Raw genomic sequence first — 20,641 nt, forward strand, 5'->3', positions numbered from 1 at the left:
TGCCTATCCGAGATTGACCCATCAGGGATTTGCCTCCTGGTAGGCTGACAACTGAAGTCAACTGCCATCTATCCACCGCCCCTCTGACACGGCCACCTGCAGGGCTGACTTAGGACTGACTTCTGCTTTTGGTTATCTCTGCTCTGTCTTTGAGACAGTTCATTTCAAATTCCTGATCTGAAGTAATCCTCCTGCCTCAGCCTGCCAAACTGAGACTAAAGGCATATAGCACCACACGCAGTTAGATATTGCACTATTAACCTGGACAGGGGTGGTGGCTCCTGTAATGCCATCACTTGGGAGCCTGACTGGCCTAGTGAGGCTACCGTCACACAGAGGGAGGGCAGGAGAGACTGTCTTTGTAAGGCACTGTCATTAACAGAGTTTTGTTTTTTAACAGGAAAATTTTGAAAGACCTCTCTTCTGAAGATACACGGGGCAGAAAAGGAGACGGAGAAAGTCCTGGTATTTCTGCTGTCACGTCTATGTCTGTTCCAACCCCCATCTATCAGACCAGCAGCGGACAATACAGTATGTATAGAGTTGTTCCATGTATAGTAGACACACAAAACTAACTGTGGAAAGACATGTCTACAGAAAGACTGCCATTAGTAACACATGTGTGCTTCTGCATGAGCTCAGCAACTTTGTGAGATAGGAGTTGACTGTGGGTGAAGGAATAGAGATTTAGAAAGGTAGATAGGTTTCCCCTGGTGTGGTGGCAAGGCCCATTATCCTATCACTTGGGATACTGAAGTTCAAGGCCAGCCAGGTCCATAGTGAGTCCCTGGCCAGTCACTGTGTAATGAGACTGCCTCAAAGAACAGTCTTTCCTGTGTACATGCTGCACCCACCCCCCATTAGACATTGTCTGTAATGTCAAATAGCTTGTAAGTAATGGAGCCAGGATTCAGTTCCATCTGTCTGGTTCTAGAGATAGTTTGTGGAGAGGGGAAATCCTATGTACGAATGCTCTTTGGTCCCCTTATGTCTGGGACCTTAATAATGCTGGTGGAAATTAATATTACTTCTGTATTAGAAGATTAAACAGGAAAGTTGTATTTTCAGTTTGAGGTTAAGGATGAAGAAGAACTAAGACTTTGATGCAACGGTAGCATGCACCATGCGCAGTGCTGGGCCGTCAGTGTAGAGAACCAAGCTGCTGGCTGTAGTGTGACTCCAGCTCGGGACTAGTGAGGGTGGAAAGGGAAGTCACGGAACACAGTGTGTCCGCCACAGTCCAAGGTGTGCCCCCCAGTCAGTGTTGTGCCTAATCATTTAGGAAATGAAGTTCTTGCATTTGTTAAAATGACATTTAACAAAGTTAACAGATATAATGAACTCTGTGTGGCTCTGGCTGGCCTGGAACTAACAGACCAGCCTCCCTCTGCCTCTGAGATTAAAGGTGTGTACTCCCACACCCAGTGCTTCTAAGCATACTTATGTCTTTTATAATATTGGGCTTATGCTTTTCCATCTCCTAGATTTCCCCATATTTTCTTGTTAAATTGTTGGCACACCTTAAGATTATCTTAGTGGTGGAACTCAGGAAGGTATTCCAGCTCCTCCTCTCTAGCACCCGCTCAGCTCATGAGTGATGCCATTTACGTGTAAGCTTTTCTCCTCGATTTTCCTGGCCAGTCGTCTATCAATCACTTTGGGAGTTTTGATAAATGTTGATGTGTAAGACCACTCACAAGTCTGCTTGGCAGTCCCAGTCTAGCTGGGCAGTGAAGTGCTTGACTGCCTACCATATACAGTCTGAGGGTCAATTCCCAGCACCAAAGAGAAAATGCTAGTAAGTCTGACTGGCCCCTTCGTAAAATGCCTGTCCCATTTGACCACTTTTCAGCCCCTCTAACCACTCAGCACTTCCTTCCTACATCTCTGCATCGGGCCTCCAATCCTCTGTCGCCTGGCTCTGTTATTACCTTAATTTTCTTTTCCATGCTTTAGCCAAAGTTACCTATTTAAAGTATCAACTAAACTGGTCATGGTGACCCACACCTGTAATCCCAAACTAGGAAGGCAAAGGCAGGTTATTGGTTATATAGCAGGTTCAGGGCCAGCCTAGGTTAAAGGAGGCCGTCTAAAACCAAATCAAACCGTGTAAGGATTAAATTGTCAAATAAGACTCTTGCTCCAGGCCCTGCAGTGGCTTTCTTTTCCACCTAGTGTAGTAGTGTCCCAGGCCTAAGGACTGTGCTCAGTTTCTGGCCACAGACTTCTGTGTACCTCTAGCCCACACAACTTGTTTTAATTCTTCAGGTCTTTGTTATCCCTGGTTGGCCATTTCCTCACACAGATAGTCTAGTCTCATGCTAACCTCATTCCTCTGTTTAAGCATCACTTAAAGGGACATTTTTTTTTAAGGCTGACTTTGTGTGTCTTTCTGTGTGCATAGGTTTTTGCACACAAAGAGGCCAGAAGAGGAAGCCAAGTGTACTCCTCTTTTGAGCTCCACCTCTTCCTTTGAGCCAGGGTCTCTCCCTAAACTTGACATAGATGGCAAGCTCCAGCATTCCGTTTCCACACCTCTTCAGAACTAGAGTTGTGCACAGGACACCTGACTTATTCCGTGAGCTCGGCTCTTGAACTCTGATGTTCCTGATTGTGTAGCCAGCACTCTTAACCAGTGAGCCATTTCTCCAGCTGTGGGACAACTCTAAAATACAGTCCCCGTGCACACTCTAGAGTTCTCTGGACATGTGGCTGCAGAGGTGACAGTGTGGAGGCTACACTGGCTTACCTAAAGCCGAATGTGCTCTGTTATTATGAACACTTGTTTCACTCACTGGCACCATCAACACACAGACTGCTAAAGGCAGCAGCTCAGAAAAGGAAGCTTAGGCAGAGGTTCCAAGTGGTGAGTGTAACAAGTACAACTCCAAACTGGTGTTTGGGGCAGTAGAGTCCAGTGGGACTTCTGTGTGTGGTGGCAATGTTCACAGTGTTCGGGACAGATATTTAGGGCTTGAAATGGGACTGGAGTTCTTTAATTTTATATGGTGGCTCCATGAGGCTGGTGGCTACTATATTGAATAGTGCAGCTTTAGACTAAATAGGACAGATAAATAAATACACATGGTAAATTAAAAGAGGGCATGTTGCAAAAAGAAAAGGTACATTGTTTCATATATCTGATAGCCAAACAGTCATCTGCAGCTATAAGTATTCCATACACATATTTGATATACGTTACTATCAGTCCATATGAGAAGGCTAGGACAGGTGTGTACCAGAGATGGTGGGTACTTGAAGGTATGGAGAGCAGTCACTTCTATCCTAGAGTAAATAAATTAGAACAGATAATGAGACTGTTACGGATTTTTGAGAGCGAGAATGATTATCTGTTGCACAGAGAAGAAATTGAGAAAACTTTCAACTATTATTTCAAAAGGACCCTCTATCTAAATAGCATTCTTGAGTCATGTACTGAGGTATGTGCAAATCTGTGTGCATATGGTAGAGTTGAGTAGGAGCTTCTGGAAAAGTCATTTCAATTACAGCAATCCAGTACAGATAGCTAGGTTGTGACTTCCAGGTAGCCAAAGTCAGAAAGGGAAACAGTACATAGTTTTGATGTGAAAAGGTGTTGAGTTCTGTTACAGATTTATAGGGCATCTGTTTAGTCCCGCCTCTTGGGTGTGTCACTTAAGAGAGCAGGCACATAGGTGTGATTCAGTGAAAATGTCTGCAGTCGAATACTGTGGTCCACAAGTGGCTTGCTGATGACTTTATTTTCACTAGGTAGTGAATGAATACATTACTTTTTTTTTTAATTGTTGATGGTTGGTTGGGTTTTGTTTTTTGGTTTTTTTTTTTTCTTATTATTTGAGGGGTGTTTTTCGAAATGGTTTCTCTGTGTAGTCCTGGCCGTCCTGGAATTCGCTCTGTAGACCAGACTGGCCTAACTCAGAGATCACCTGCTTCTGCCTCTGGAGTGCTGGGATTCAAGGTGTGCACCAACACGCCTGGCTACATTGTTTTTCACTTAAGTGGTGACATGTAAACCAGTGTCTGCAGTAGAAAGAGCTGAAAACATGAGTGAGACTGACCTAGGCTAATAGTACCTAAAAGTATCAAAACTACTTTCAAGGGGCTGGAGAAATGGCTCAGAGGTCAAGAACATGTACTGCTCTTGCAGAAGACCCAAGATGGGTTCCCAGCACCCCTGTCTGGGAACTTACATGCACCTAGAACTCCAATTCCAGGGTATCTGACACCCTCTTTGAGACTCCCAGGGTATCTACACTCACACAAGCACAGACCCATACACAGATAAACATATTACATACACACAATTTAAAAATCTTTTTAAAATGCATTGAAAAAATTTTAACTTTAATGTCTTATATTTTTACATATTTCATAATAATACATTATTCAGTTATTTTTGAGACAGGATATCACATGTAGCCCTGGCTAGCCTGGAACTGGCTATCTAGACCAAGTTCTGAACTCAGAGACCCCTCCCTGCTTCTGCTTCCCAAGTGCTGGGATTAAAGGCGTGTGTGCCTCCCCCCACCCCCATACCTGGCAAGACAATTTTTTTTAAATGTTTTAGTTGGTGTGTGTGCACAGGAAGTGTGAAGATACCAGGTGAATTCAGGTCCTCAGGCAAGCATCTTTACTCACTAAGCCCTATCTCTAATCTCTAAAACACAATATTCTCAATTCTCCACTTTTTAAATACCCATGCTATCCTATTATGGTCTTAAACTCATGATCGTACCTCCTAAGTGCTGGGATTACAGGCGTGTCACCATGCCCAGGTTCCATGCCCAGGTTCCATGCCCAGGTTCAGATAAAACCCTAAAATGTTTGTTTTTTTGCCCCCATCCCAAGGAAAAAAAGTTAGCCATTAGAACAAGCGTGGTGATATAACATGCCTTCTTGGCCATATAGAGTCTGAGCACAGCCTAGGCTACATGAGATAACTATCTCAAAAATAAATCCTTAGCCATTAGATCTCTCATTAATGCCCCAGAAATTTCTGTGGCAACATTAACATGAAATGTCCATGAATTCCAAAATATGCTATTTTTATGATTCATTGTATATTATTACACTGCCTGAGACTAAATCTCAGGTAGTATGTCTAAAGTATAAAATTTTAGGAAGACATTACTACATCAATAATAGTGATTTTTGCCAAGTAGAACTACATTCAGACCTATTCTCTATGTATTTTGGATTTTCAAGACAGGGTTTCTCTGACTGTTCTGGAACTGGATCTGTAGACTAGGCTGACCTCAAACTCACAGAGATCCACCTGCCTCTGCTGGGATTAAAGGCGTGCACCACCACGGCCTGCCTTCAAACCTACTTAAATGTTTAGTTTTTATTCCCTTCTTTGAATTACTGTATAGCCTTATAACTGATTTTTTCTGTTTGGTTAAAGTTGCCATTGCCCCAAACGGAGCCTTACAGTTGGCCAGTCCAGGCACAGATGGCGTGCAGGGACTGCAGACATTAGCCATGACAAATTCCAGCAGTACTCAGCAAGGTACAATCCTCCAGTACGCACAGACTTCCGATGGACAGCAAATACTCGTCCCAAGCAACCAGGTGGTCGTACAGAGTAAGTGTGCTCCTTATCTACAGACGTGCCCACGTCCTTTCTGGGGCACTTGATGAAAAACTCACTGTTTTGGCTCCACAGCTGCATCAGGAGACATGCAGACCTACCAGATCCGAACCACACCGTCTGCCACTTCACTGCCACAGACTGTGGTGATGACTTCTCCTGTGACCCTTACATCCCAGACAACGAAGACCGACGACCCCCAACTCAAAAGGGAAATACGGCTGATGAAAAACAGGTAGGTCAGTTTCCAGAGTGGTTAAGGTTCTGCACATCTCAACGTAGTCACATGACCTAACTGGGTAATCAGAAAGGAGGTTTGGGTCAGCGTTGCACTGTCTAGTAGGTTATGTCTGGTTCATGCCCAGGGGATTAGTGAGTTCATCTGTGAGTCTCTGCAGTAAATGGCCTGTCACCTAGAGTTCTTCAGTTTGACTACAACCTTTCAAATAACCTTGTTTAGTGCTGGAGAGATGCTTCTCTGATAAAGAACAGCTCAGAGCAATGGCTGCTCTTCCAGAAGACCCAGATTCAATTCCCAGCACCCACATGGTAGCTCCTAACTCCAATTCCAGGGGACCTTACATCTGATGTGGCCTCTCTGGGCAGTGCACACATGTGCAGACATGCATGCAGGCAAAACACCTAAAGTTGAAATAGCATTGTTAAGCAAAGCTATTCAAACAGCATTTCCTTGTTAAGCATACGCTAGAGATCCTGTGCTGTGGTTCTAGCACAGCAAATGCCAAAGTAAGCAACCCATGCAAGGTGCAACAGCCGTGTGTGCTGGAAAGATAAGACACATACGGTAGTTTGTCAAGCTAACACCGTGCTAAACAGTACCAACATCACCTGAGCCTTTAGTGTAGCAGCTAGCCCCACCCCCACCCCCGGGTGTCAGCGGCTGCTGTTAATGACGCTGAAAGCTGGTGTGGAGAGCAGTGACATGTGACACTTCCTTTCCCTAATAATGTCTCTGTACCATGTTATGCTGGTGGTAGCATTTTCCCCAAACTAGAACATCTTCCAAAATAGAATTGGCCACCTCAAACCCTGCCTCCGCCTTCCGTAAAGCTAAAAGTCCATGTAGAATCATGAATCCTGTGTCATTTCATGCCTCCTTCATCAGTGGATTCAATGTTTACTTATCCATATGAAACAGCTTGTCTGTTGGAAGTTTTTAATTTTACCAAAAGACGGTGGTAGGGGCTGGAAACCTAGCTTAGCAGTTAGGAGGACACACCACTTTTTTGTTTGGTTTTGTTTTTTCAGACATGGCCTCATGATGTGTTAGCCCTAGCTGTCCCAGAACTCACAGAGATCTACCTGCCTCTGCCTCCCAAGTGCTGAGATTTAAGGTGTGCACCACCAACCCAGCTGTTCTTTTAGAGGATCCAAGTGTCATGCCCACCATCCACGTTGGATGGATGTAACTCCAGCTCCAGGGGATTTGATACCTTCTGACCTCTGAGAGTACCTGCATGCAAAAAGGAGAGATTGTAGCAATATAGTCACATCTTCAGACTCTACCTCTTTTGGTTTTGTTGAGTTTGATGTTTTGTTTCTATTTTTGGTGTTGAGAATCAAAAACTCAAAACTTTACACTTGCTAGGCAAGCACCCCTGTCACTGAGCTGTACCCACCAGTCCTTAGAACAGTGGTTCTCAACTTGTGGGTTGTGACCGCTGGGGGTCAAACAGCCCTTTCACAGAGGTCACCCAAGACCATTGGAAAACAGTTATTTACAGTAGCAAAACTACAGTTAATGAAGTAGCAATTGAAATAATTTTATGTTTGGGGGTCACCACAACATGAACTGTATATTAAAGGTTCACAGCATCAGGAAGGTTGAGATCCTTTGCTTTATAGGAATCTACAACTAAGTTTCTGAAGCCCTTTGAACCTCACTCACAAGGGGTGGGATGAACTCTCAGCTCCTCTTGTTCGTTTTTTCCAGAGAGGGTTTCTTTGTTTAGGCCTGGCTGTCCTGGAACTCACTCTGTAGACCAGGCTGTCCTCAAACTCACAGAGATCCGCCTGCCTCTGCCTTCCCGAGTGCTGGGATTAAAGGCATGCGCCACCACCGCTCAGAGTTTTTGTTTTACTTTTGTGTGGAGGCGCTCATGATGTCAGAGGCTTTGAGTTCCCGGGAGCTGGAGTTAGAGATGCTGGGAGCTGGGTTCAGGTCTGCTCTTACAGCCGAGCCACCTCTCCAGCCTTGCTACTTTTTTTTTTTCTCAAACGTGTGTGGATATTTTCTGTGAGTATGTCTGTGCCTGGCACCCACAGAGGCCAGAAGAGGGTGTCAGATCCCCTGAAACTGAAATTATAGATGGTTGTGAGCCACCAGTGGGTGCTGGAAATTGAACCTGGGGTCCTCTGCAAGAGCAGCCAGTGTTTTGTTCGTGTGGGTTTTGGGTTTATTTTGTTTTTGTGTGTACTTTTGCCTGCATGTATGTATGTACAGTACATGCATGTCTGGTGCCCACAGAGATCAGAAGAGGGCATTGGGTCCTCTTGGACTGGAGTTACATAGACAGATGTGAGCTGCCCTGTGGATGCTGGAATCAAACCTGAGTCACCAGGAAGAGCAACAAGGGCTCTTAACCACTGGCCATCTCTCCTGCACCCATTGTCTGACTTCCATACCATAGGGATGGCTTCTTTCATGGACCTACCTCTGTATACTTCTCACCTCTCTCACCCTTCCAGATGAAAGAGATTCAGGGCCTTCTCTAGAGTAGACCTTGGATTACGGGAACCTTACAGCTGTTTTGATCTGGGCAGACCACAGAACCTTTCAGCCTTTCATCTTCTGGCTTACATGCTCTCTGGAGTCGCCCTTTCATTCAGTGTGGCTGGCTGGCTGGCTGGGAGGTCTTGCTCTGGCCTGACTTAGCTTTCACCAAGCATGAAGGTCACTATAGGGTTATAAGAGGCCTGACTTCCATATACATCTTCAAGGAGAGAGTCAGAGACAGGAAGAGCCATTTGAAGAGTCCGAATATACACTACATTTCTAAGAACTTAGCGTCTTCGGTGGGCAGTTCGTGACTCCAGCAGATGGTTAAAATGGAAGCATCAAGGGCTGGAGAGATGGCTCAGAACCATCTGTAAGGAGATCTGGTGCCCTCTTCTGGCCTGCAGACAGAACACTGTACATAATCAATAAAAAAGGGTAAGTCACAGATCAAGATGGCTCAGCAGATACAGGCTCTAGTCTGGAAGCCTAGTGACCTGAAGGTGGAGGAGAGAGCCAGCTCCACACAGCTGTCCTTTGACCTTTGTGCCTGTGCGCCCTGTGGCACATGTCCCCTTCCATACACCAGGTTACAATTGTCTTAAAAATTGTTTTAACTCAATCACCATGAAACATTTACCTCCTTCTTATATATATATATATATATATATATATATATTTTTTTTTTTTTTTTTTTTTTTTTTTCATTTGTCTGTGTAGCCCGTGCTGGCCTGGAACTGGCTGTGTAGCCAACAATGACTTTGTGATCTTGTTCCCACTCCTGAGTCCTAGGACTGTCAGACTCCACCAAGTGGAGTCTTGTGTGGTGCTGAGGATCAAGCCCAGGGCTTCGTACATGCCAGACAAGCACTGCATCAATTGAGCCATGCCCCCAGCTCCTTAAATGCATTTAGACATACTACTACATTCACTTTAATATATCAGGCAGGAAAACTTGCTTCTTGGAGAAAATGCATATATAATGGGTAACTTTATGTACTGTGTGCAAGAGGAGAACAGGAACCCAGAAACAAGGAATGACAGCAGAAGCCGAGTCACAGATGGAGGGGGTTTAAAGCGTGGCTGGGTTTTTTCAGCTACACATAAACACAGAGAGAGAGAGAGAGAGAGAGAGAGAGAGAGAGAGAGAGAGAGAGACCAAAGGTAATGTCTTTAAAGCAGTAAAAATTAGCATAAAAGAATCATGTGGATACATACAAGTTTAATTGAAAATAAAACATTTCTTTACTAAAACGTGACAGCAGGGATTGCTATCATTTGCTTGTGTCTCTATGAATGAGTTTGGTAAAAAGACAAAAGACTATTTTGGAGGTTCCAAGAGATGAAGAGATAAATGAAGTACATATGTAAATAGAAGAAAATTGATAAGAGCTATATCTAGAAACTCCAAGGAAGGGTCTTAAGTGTTAAAGAGTGCTTGTTCCACGTGTGCAAAGCTTAGTTTGATCCCCAGTATCACACACAACCAGGTGTGGCGCAGGCAGGAGGTGGAGGTAAAATTCAGTATGTTCAGGGGAGGTTGGAGGCCAGCCTGGGTTACATGAGACCCTGTCTCAAAAAAGATGGGGGTTTACTTCTCACAAGATGACCAGCTACGTACAGTTTTTAAAGATTGATGAAACGTGGAACCTGTAGGAAAGAAACTAAGACTCTGATGAGGTTAGTGATGAACTAGACCCTCAGGGTTTCACACAGCTGTGGCTGTCCTAGAACTCACTCTGTAGACCAGGCTGGCCTTGAACTCACAGAGATCCACCTGCCTCTGCCTCCTTATGATTGAGATTAAAGGCGTATGCCACACCATCCAGCTGAAAGTCATTCTTACCTAGTTTTGATATGCTGAAGAGATGGGAACAATCTTGGAGCTGCTGTGCTGGGGCACTGCATAGGTTACATTTCATGAGGTCACTACACTCAGAGCTAAAAATGTCACTTAAATGAGTTCTTGTCTTGCACAGTTCCCTAGAACCTTGGATGAAAGCACTTAATATTAGCTCCGACAAATTCCAGACATTGAACTCTAACAAATATACACAGAGCTGCGGTGGGGTGGGGGGAACTAGCGAGTCCTGCCTTGTGTCCAGAAGGTCAGCCCTTGGGAGGCGGCCAGCCTGAGCCACATAAGGAGACTGTAACTCATCCCACTCTGCAGAGCAAGAGAAAAGAAGAGCTTTAGGCCTGGCACATGCTGTGACCTTGGAAGCCAACTGGCACTACAAAGCTCAACTTTGACCCCCCCCAAAAAAAAAAAAAAACACTTTTAATGTATAAGGTGTGAGATTTAAGGCTTTAATATAAATATACATAATTTTATAGCCTGAGTATAGGAAAGGATTCCAAAACAAGATAGCTTTCAGGGAAATAGTGTAATTATTAATGAATGTGACCTCATTAAAATGAGAACCTTTGAGCTGGTCATTGCAGCACACACCTTCAATCTCAGCACTTGAGAGGTGGAGGCAAGATTGGGAGTTCAAGGCCATCCTCAGCTACATGACACTCATAAAACCAAAGGAAAAAGAAGTTGGAAGGACAGCTGGTTTAGAGCACTGGCAGCTCCTAAGCATCTGTCACTGTAGTCCATGAGGATCCTCCAAGTGCAGCAGGCACACAGGTGGTGCACGGACGGACATGCAGGAAAAACACCCATACACATAATTTCCTTTATTTTTTGGTGATTTTTGAGACAGGGTCTCACTGTTTGGTTGTGGCTGTCCTGAAACTCACCAACATTTGCCACTATGCCCAGCAAATAAATAATAATTTAAATTAATAGGCAAACTATTAAAAATATCAGAAGTGAAATTGGGGAGTAGTAAAGTAGAAAAATAGGTACTAGGTTGGATGTGTATGATGAACAGAGGAGTCTTAAAATTACAAGCCGGGCGGTGGCGCACGCCTTTAATCCCAGCACTCGGGAGGCAGAGACAGGCGGATCTCTGAGTTTGAGGCCAGCCTGATCTACATAGTGAGTTCCAGGACTCCAAAGCTACACAGAGAAACCCTGTCTCGAAGGAAAAAGAAAAGAAAAGAAATTACAAGACGATGCTCTGGCTCAACACACATGGGCAGAGCAGCTCCAGAGGCTGCTCACCAGGAAAGACTAAGGTGCATCTCATGGGCCTTCCCAACAGGGAGGCCTCCTAGGCAGAGGTCAGAGCTGCTCTCCCTACATGTGAGGAGGAGAGAAGCATTCCCAACACATTAGACCCACCAGTTCTGTATGACGGAATGCTGTCACTGACAATTCTGATCAAGAAGAATGCTTGCACTTTATGTAAGAGAGCTGTAGTAGAGACAGCAGAGAACTAAAGAGAGGGGAACACAGTAACCTGTGAAGAAGAGATTGCGCCAGCCTTGTGTGTGCATTTGGGGATCTGAGCTGAAGCACTGGACTGAGGAGCCTCTGCAGTAACTAAGGTGTTAGCGCGGTGAAGCCCAGGGCTTCTGTGCATTCCTGAGATGGCCGGGGCCACTTCAGTGAGACACTGAGAAGGGATGGACACGTGTCACTGGGTGTCACGTCTAAGTTGGAGATGGTGGCGGCTAGAGAGATGGCTCAGTGGTTAAGAGCACTGACTGCTCTTCCAGAGGACCATGTTGGATTTCCAGCACCCATATATTCCTCCAGGTCCAGGGGGCCCGGCCCCCTCTTAGGGCTCCATGAGCACTTTCAAGTGCTCATACATAGAAAATAAATCTCAAAAAAACTAAAAACTACATAAAATCTTTTAAAAAAAAGTTTGTGGGGAGCCAGACACGATAGTATCCTGAGCAGCCTGAACTACATAATGAGTGTCTCTAGAAACGGAAAAAAAGACTGTGGTGAAGACATGTGTCTGTAATTGCCACAATCAAGAGGCTGAGGCAGGTGGTCTTCAGAACTTAGGTCTAGCCTAGGCTACAGAGCAAAAGCTTGTCCAGAAAAAGCACTAATTAGGAACTGACTCAAACACATCAGGACTGGGTGACAGGATAGCGAGAGCTGACCAGGAAGGTGAAGGCTTCTAGGGCAATGGAATTGTGTCTCATTGGGGTTTTATCCAAGTACGTGTGTTTACCAAATTACGTGTGTGTGTGTGTGTGTGTGTGTGTGTGTGTAAAAGCCAGAAATGTCTGATACCTCCCTCGCCCCCAGTGGAGTTACAGCTACCCAACATGGGCACTGGAGCTGAACTTGGGTCCTTTGCAAGGGCAACAAGTGCTCTTAACTACTGAGTCATCTATCTTCTCCTAGATTAGTTTTTCATGGGAGTTAGGGGTAGTGGCACATGCTTACAATCCCAGCATTGAGAAGCGGATGAGGCAGGAGGAGCAAGATTTGAGGCCAGCTTGGGCTGCACAATAAGACCATATCTACTAAACAGTCGAGAATTCCTCACGTCTGTTCTCCTGTTTACGTGTTGTGTTTAGAGAAGCTGCTCGAGAATGCCGCAGGAAGAAGAAGGAGTACGTGAAGTGCCTGGAGAACCGAGTCGCCGTTCTGGAAAACCAAAATAAAACTCTAATAGAAGAGCTAAAAACTTTGAAGGATCTTTATTCTCATAAAAGTGTTTGATTCTTTAAAGAGAAAGTATTTTTATGGACTTGCTTTAAAATGAGGTGGATTTCTTTTTAGTGGAGTTTTATAAATTCAGAGGTCAAAGAAGCTACTTTGTATTAGGTTTTTACAGTGCGCAAGTTGACAGAGGGTTAAGTGGAGATGAGCAGGAGGAAGCTGCTGGTAGGACTGGAAGATCTGGGGGAAGTACTCCAGGAAATGGACGTCAGCAATGGAACTTAGACAGCGTCCAGCCAGAAGGGGCGGCGGTGGCGGCGGCGGCGGCGGCAGCAGTGGCAGCAGTGGCAGCACTGGGAAGAACCCACTCCCTCTCAGTTTGTATTCTTACTGTTTGTTTCCGAAGATTTGCCTTTTCATTTGTGTGTGTGAGTGTGTGTGTTTGATTCCTGCCAATAAATTCTAAATTACAAATGTAAAAGAAAGCATAATACGTTACTAAGTATGTAAATTATGTGGTCTGATTGTTACTTGTCATATTGTCGGGTGTGTTCAATGAGTTTTAATAGTTGCTTTTGTTGGACTTGAGGGTTTTGAGAAGTTCTAACAGGCGAAGGGCACAGGATCTGAAGATGGTGATTTGTAACATTTGTATCAGAATGGAAAATTTGACCATTTTAAATAGTTGATTTTTGCTTCCGGAAGGTAAGGGCAATTTTTCACAAGGATATAATAATTTTTTTTTAATTCTCTAATCCTGTATGCAGTTGAAGAGCATTACTCTTTTGTGCTTTAACAGAATGAAGTGTTTACAAATGCCCTTAAAATCTTTTCAATAACCTGAAGAAGAAGTACACCAAAGCTTCCCGCGAGGGTTTATAATCATCTTTCTGTAGGATTGTCAGGTTCTGAAGTAGTTACCGAGGCAGCTTGCCTTGAGACTATTTTGTAATGTAGCCAAGGGTACCTTTATAAGAGAAGGGACTGCCGATATATTTTTATAGTGAATCTTTATAAATTCTAATGTCGAGTTTTTAATGATTATTTTAAATGTTTATATATAGTTTGTTTAGTAAAAAAAAATTTGTATCTCAAATTGCCATTTTTTATATTATGAGAAGAGTAAAGTTTTCAATTGGCTGATATTGAATTGTACTTTTTCTATGAAGTTTATCTAAAGTTCAAGCTGTGGTCAGTACACCAGTGTTTAACCTCTGTATTCTAATCTGTATACACTTTGAAACTGTACTGCAAAACTGTTGTGTGCCTATATAGTATATTTCATATGGTCTATGAAATTAAAGAACATTTGATAAGATTAAGTTTGCTGAATGCAAAATACAATGTTTGACATACGAACATCACCCTATCAAAGTTGAAGAATTCAGAAGTCTATTCTAGATTGGCCCTGTCCCCAAATCTTAGGGACTATACGGTATAGGAGAAGCTTGGGACACATCTACCTACTGTCCCCTTCATTTTTGGAGATAGACTGTGGTAACTGCCCTTTGATTGGTTTGTTGCAGTCATAGACATTAGAAATTAAATCTTTATGCCATTTCATGATTGAGGTCCTTTTTCTCCCAAGTTGTTGGCACTCTATGTAGTTATTTTCTGTCTTGAACTTATTCCTTATATAACGTGTCAACCTAAATAAGTTATTGTAAGTCAAGGTGACTTTACATACATGTGTACTCAAGAGTATTCTGTGTAGAATATGCCGCTCACCTAGTGAGGTCCTGGTGGGCAGGAGAAGAGAACAGGAACTCAGTCACCATCCCACTCCTGTGAGCTCATGCCCTTGAGGGTACTGCTTGCTAAGGTTACATCAGCATGAGTGACTAGGATGCAAACTTTAAGCCCAGTGTAGGGCCAGATGTGGTGCGCACCTGTAATCTCAGCTGACCAAGGGCCTGAAGCGGGAGGATGGAGAATTTGAGGAGGCCAAGCATGGTGGCGCACACCCTTAATCCCAGCAGGCAGATCTCTGTGAGTTCAAGGCCAGCCCAATCTAAAGAGTAAATTCCAGGGCAGAGAAACCCTGGGGGAAGGCGGGGGTAAACTGACCTATCAATTCCATCTCAGAACCCAAGGAGAAAACTGACTCCCAGAAGTTGTCCAGTGACCGACCGCCTGGGTGATGTGGCATGCACCTGTATTGACACACGCCTTATACACGGACACTAATGCATTTATTTAAAAAAAAAAAAAAAACATTGCAATCCCACGGTCTAGCGCACACCTTCAATAAACTCCAGGGGGCACTGTTGTAGCTCCATCATGAGGATGGCTCATAATATTTGATGAGGTCTGAGTTTAAACTCAAGTGGGCACAGAGAAATTTGATGTTCTGCCCCCAAACCACACAGTAAATAACAAAACTAATGTTAAATTCTAGGCTGAGTCAGCCTCAGAATGTGTGGTCTTGGTCATGAGGATGTGTCCCTTCTCACCAATGGTTTTGAGGCAGAAAGGTTTTGTTTTCCTTTGCTTAAAATTAGCTTCAGAACCTATTTAAATGGGACCACTAGATGGCGACACTCCTTTACACTCAGTTCTACAAACTTCAGGATGGCAGAGGGCCAGCGTGATGACTCGGCGGATGAAGGCACTTGCTGCCAAGCCTGATGACCTGAGCTCAGTCCTCAGGACCCACACTGTGGCATGCATGTACGCACAGGAACACACATGAGTTTAGTGTGTCCATGAAGTGTGTGTGTATTCACTACATATATTCATAGATAAGGCAGTAATCCCAGTACTCAGGCTGAGACATGAGTTCCAGGCCAGCCTGGGCTCACTAGCAAGATCCTGTCTCAAAAACACAAGACGTTGAGAATGAAGCCAGGAGGTGGTGGCGCACGTCTGTAATTCCAGCCTGGTCTACAAAGCGAGTTCCCAGGGCTGTTACACGGAAAACCCAGGCTTGAAGAAACAAAAAAGGACCGAGAAGCTCAGCTGTCAGTGCTTGCCTGGGGCATAATGCTCAGGGTTCAGTTCCCAGCCCCACATAAATGTAGCAGAGTGGCTTTAGTCTGAAGCCCAGCCACTGGAGATTGGGAATGGGCGGCCAGCCTGGACTACATGAAACCTTGTGCCAAAAAATAAAACTCAGGGTGAGAAGGCTCAGAAGAGCATGTACTATTGTTAAAGGGGTGCAAGTGGTACCCAGCACCCACATTCAGCTCACAACTGCTTGTAACTGCAGGGGATCCTGCACTTCTAGCCTTCCGCAGGAACTTGCACACAGACACAACTGAAAACCTTAAAAAGTAAACAAAGGTTTAAGGAAAGCAGGATTGTAGTGGGTTTGTTTTTCAGTTCATAAATACTCTTCAACAGTGTACCAGTCTAAAAAGTCAAATAGGTCAAAGAAAGTGCAGTGGAAGCCGGGAGGCTAGCCCCATGATAGAGCACTTGGCCAGCATGCAGGAGGCCTAGGATCAGTTCACAGCACTGAAAATAAAAAGATGCAGTTTAGTTACAGTAATTTAGTCATGTGTTTTGGGGTAAAACAAGATGATTCAGTGTAGAAGTGCTTGACCCTGGAACTTACAATGGAAGGAAAGAACCAGTTCCCAAACCTGGCACGTGCTCCCTCACTTAGACACATGTACACATAATGTTTTAAATTAATGTCAGGCTGGAGAGCTGGCTCACTGATTGACAACACTGGCTCTTGCAGAGGACCCACATGGCAGTTCATAACCATCTAGAACTCTAAACTCCACGGCAACAGACCTGGGTCTGGTGCACAGACATAAACAAAGGTAAACTAGGTGTGGTAGCGCACGCCTTTAACCCCAGCACTTGGGAAGCAGAGACTCTGTGACTCTGAAGCTAGTCTGGTCTACATAGCAAGTTCCAGGACAACCGGGGCTACATAGAGAGACCCTGTCTCAAAATAAATAAATAAATAAATAAATAAATAAATAAATAAATAAACAAACAAACAAACATAAGTGGAGCAAGTTCCAGGACAACCGGGGCTACATAGAGAGACCCTGTCTCAAAATAAATAAATAAATAAATAAATAAATAAATAAATAAATAAACAAACAAACAAACAAACAAACATAAGTGGACCAGACCAGATAATAAAGACTGTCTGGTTGAAGTAGGAAGCAAAATCCTACTACAGGTTTATAAATGCTAAATCAAAAATATAAGAAAACAGCAAGACTGAGATGTGTATTAAAAAAGCCAGTCAAGTTCCAGCCAGAAGAAAGCTGGGCTGGCTGTGTTTGTGTTGAAGAATGTCACTATAGAATTGTAAAAATGTTCAGTTCATCTAGAACAGTGGCTCTCAACCTCCTGACGCTGCAACCTTTTAACACAGGTCCTCGTGTTGTGGTGACCCCCAACCATAAAGTTATTTTGTTGCTATGTCATAACCTGCAATTTTGCTACTGTTATGGATTGTAATGTAAATTTATCTGTTTTCAGATAGTGTTAGGTGACCCTGTGAAAGGGTCATTCAACTCCTGAAGGGGTCGTGACCCACATGTTGAGACCTGCTGATCTAGCTGATAGATACAGTTACGTTTCTCTGATCTTCCTGCCTCCTTGAGGACTAGGACACTGCATGTGCCACCACACCCAGCCCACTTCTAAACTTGAATTTGCTAATACAGGGTGAAGATGTTAAAGTGACGAAATGTAGGAAACAAGGAAAAATCCTTAAAGTGACGAAATGTAGGAAACAAGGAAAAATCCTGATTACAAAAGCAGGAAAATAGTAAAACAGATTTGGACAATTAACGAATAACCTAACATACTGAATTTCAACTGCAAGCCACGGCTAATGGGAGGCCCATCCTCGCTAGCTCTAACTGTCCGCTTGACTAGTCCATTGTGGGCGGCACCATTCCCTGGGCAGGTAGTCCTGGACTAACAAGAAAGCTAGCTAAGCCTGGTTTGCAAATGAACCAGCAGCAAGCAGCATTCTTTATGGTTTCTGCTGCGCTTCTGTGCTGAGAGGTAATGCCATAGAGACTAGCAAGCAGGCCTGCCTTTGACATCCTGCCCTGAGATGAAATAAACCTTTTCCTCTAAGTTGCTTTTAGTCGTATTATTTGTATAGCACCAGAATTAGACCAAAATGAGTCAACTATTATCTTACATCTGAGAAAGAAAAACCAGTGTGAAGTCAATATGCCGGGCAAACAGGATGTGTGTCAACCTCAGAGATCCAACTGAAGAGGTATCTTTTACTGCGATTCAATACAGAACACACACACATCAGATAGAAGAACACATATGGGGCGATAAAAGTCAGACTCAACCAATTTTGAAGAATTGATCCAGAAGGACTGGGTTTCTTTGGTCTATGTGAGTCAACCCTTTCATCAGAACTATAGTCTTGGCTAGTCACTGAAGCGTGATCTTTAGTTAGCCTTATCAATTAAAACCAGGAGTCAGATTTCAGAGTAATAACCTGAAAGATCAGAGAAGCTGAGCAGCAGCCACTAGAGACTTCTTACCTCTACAATCCTCAGACCGAATGGGCCTGAGATCCTGTCTCCACCTCCCGAATGTGCCAGGATTAAAGGCATGAGCCTCCCAAGTGCTGGGATTAAAAGTGTGTGCCACCACCGCCTGGCCTCTATGGTCAACTAGTGGCTAGCTCTGCCCTCTCATCTCCAGGCAAGCTTTGTCAGAACACAAACAAAAAATCACGCAACAGGTCACTGTAACTAGAGTTTTTCTAGTCCTGCCTGGCCCACAGTCAGGTCAAATCTCTCTAACCTGCCAGTCCCACAGCAGCTCAGACCCAACCAAATAAACACAGAGACTTATATTGCTTACAAACTGTATGGCCATGCCAGGCTTCCTGCTAACTGTTCTAATATCTTAAATTAATCCATTTCTATAAATCTATACCTTGCCACGTGGCTCGTGGCTTACCGGCATCTTCACATGCTGCTTGTCATGGCGGCGGCTGGCAGTGTCTCCCTCACTCAGCCTTCCACTTCCTGGAATTCTCCTCTCTCCTTGTCCCGCCTATACTTTGTGCCTGGCCACTGGCCAATCAATGTTTTATTTATTAACATATTTGCCATACAGAACATCCCACAGCAGGTCACAGCTTTAGAAGGCTTGTGAACAGCACAGCACTTGAACACGTGTTTAGAAGCTGCTTTTTGATAAGAAGCACAGACTCTGGATTAAGGCCTGGACTCAGCCTCCTTTTGTTTTGGACCAGCCCTCTGTTTAGCTCTGCCTGGAAGCATGCTGATTGCTCAGTGTCTGTCTAAAGACTGGGGCTCGGCCCTAACCTGACTCATACCCCTTCAGGGCTGACGTCATGAAGATGATAACCAAGGCATTCTCTGCCTTGTCCTAGACCCCTGAAAAGGCACCTGAAAGTCTCAGTCATTTCCCTGAACCCTCAGTCACCTTGAAGTCTAGAACAGTGAACTATAAGACACATGATACCGGGCAGTGGTGGTGCACGCCTTTAATCCCAGCACTCGGGAGGCAGAGGCAGGCAGATCTCTGAGTTCGAGGCCAGCCTGGTCTACAGAGCGAGATCCAGGACAGGCACCAAAAACTACACAGAGAAACCTTGTCTCAAAAAACCAAGGGGGAAAAAAAAAAAGACACAGATGATGACCCCATGATGAAATCACCCCATTGAAGCAGTGACCCCATGAGAAATTTGAGCCTGTCTTCAGGGAGAGCAGACATCATAAGGGAACCAGCCTGTGTACTGACACCCCAGAGTCAGCTTATAAATCACCTCCCCCCACCCCAAGTGTGCTGAGATTTCACCTGGGATTGTTTTAAATCTGTGAGTAGATGAGTTGAAGAGACACCTCCGCAATGGTGAATCTTCTAGCCCTTGACTGCAGTCTATTTGTCCATCCAGCCTGGGACTGACAGATAGTATCAACTGTGGTCTTTACTACTGTTAAATAAGGAGCAGGCCCATGGTCTAACTATCCCCTTTTCTTGTTTTTCTTAGACACTTTCCATGGTAATGTAATAGATTCCCTTAAGAAGCTGGGTGGTGGTGTCACACACCTCTAGTTCCTTGGAGGGAAAAGGGTTTTTTTTTTTTCCTCTCAGTCCCAGCTTCCTGCAGGTAATCACATGCCAAGAGCAGACACTCGATCTCAGCCCAGTGCCGAGAAGATTTGAAAAGAACTCACAAATCCAGAAGACTGGCACTTGGACATCCCCTGGCTTTTGCTCTGGCAGGCTCCTGTGGGTTTCTGGAAGGAAGTCTTCCTGGGTTGGCCAAATGGAATAATCTCATTTCTCAATATTATTTCGTTTCCTTCCTACTCCTAAGATGAGTAGCCAAACAGACCCTCTGGCCTGGGCCCCGGCCACAGCAAGCTTGGCCAGTTGACAGGTAAGTAAAAGTGAAAAGCAGAGGAGGTTTATCATAGTAAATGTGGTCATATTAGGAAAAGGAGCAAATAAAGAAATCCAGTGTCCTGCTCCAGTCTGTCTTTGGGACCCTGACAAGAGGTAAGAGTTATGCTTATCTAAGCAGCCCTGGGCATGGAGTGTCCCTGATGTGAGGGTAAGCAGGTCTGGTCACGGTGTGGCTAACCAATTGTCCTCATTGAGTCAGGAAAAAGACAACCTAAGTGTCAAGGGTCTCTCCTGCCATGGGTCTGACAAGTCAGAATCATGTGGAATCTCCTTGGGAGACAAACTCCTCTCCTGACTGGAACCAGGCCGCACTTAGCCTTCTCCTTCCCCAGCGTGAGACTCCTGAGAAAATTCAGATTTCCTGGGGACCCTTTTGAAGGTCTAACAGCAAAGAAATGGACACAAGTGT

The 20,641-nt window shown here is 44.5% G+C and overlaps 1 protein-coding gene across 1 annotated transcript in view; it reads left to right on the top strand.

Annotated features, from left to right (window-relative positions):
• Atf1 (activating transcription factor 1) overlaps window positions 1–14,168 on the top strand; it is a 33,742-nt gene extending 19,574 nt beyond the window's left edge. The window contains exons 3-6 of the mRNA XM_052748960.1: window positions 401–531; window positions 5,405–5,584; window positions 5,666–5,825; window positions 12,762–14,168. Of these exons, the coding sequence (XP_052604920.1) occupies window positions 401–531; window positions 5,405–5,584; window positions 5,666–5,825; window positions 12,762–12,906 (616 nt within the window). The 3' untranslated portion in view covers window positions 12,907–14,168. The remainder of the gene's footprint in view (window positions 1–400; window positions 532–5,404; window positions 5,585–5,665; window positions 5,826–12,761) is intronic.
• Window positions 14,169–20,641: the final 6,473 nt, after the last annotated feature.

The sequence above is a fragment of the Peromyscus californicus genome, unplaced genomic scaffold (assembly GCF_007827085.1).
Source record: "Peromyscus californicus insignis strain IS unplaced genomic scaffold, ASM782708v3 Scaffold_20__1_contigs__length_68692818, whole genome shotgun sequence".
In the NCBI taxonomy this organism is placed as follows: Eukaryota; Metazoa; Chordata; class Mammalia; order Rodentia; family Cricetidae; genus Peromyscus; species Peromyscus californicus.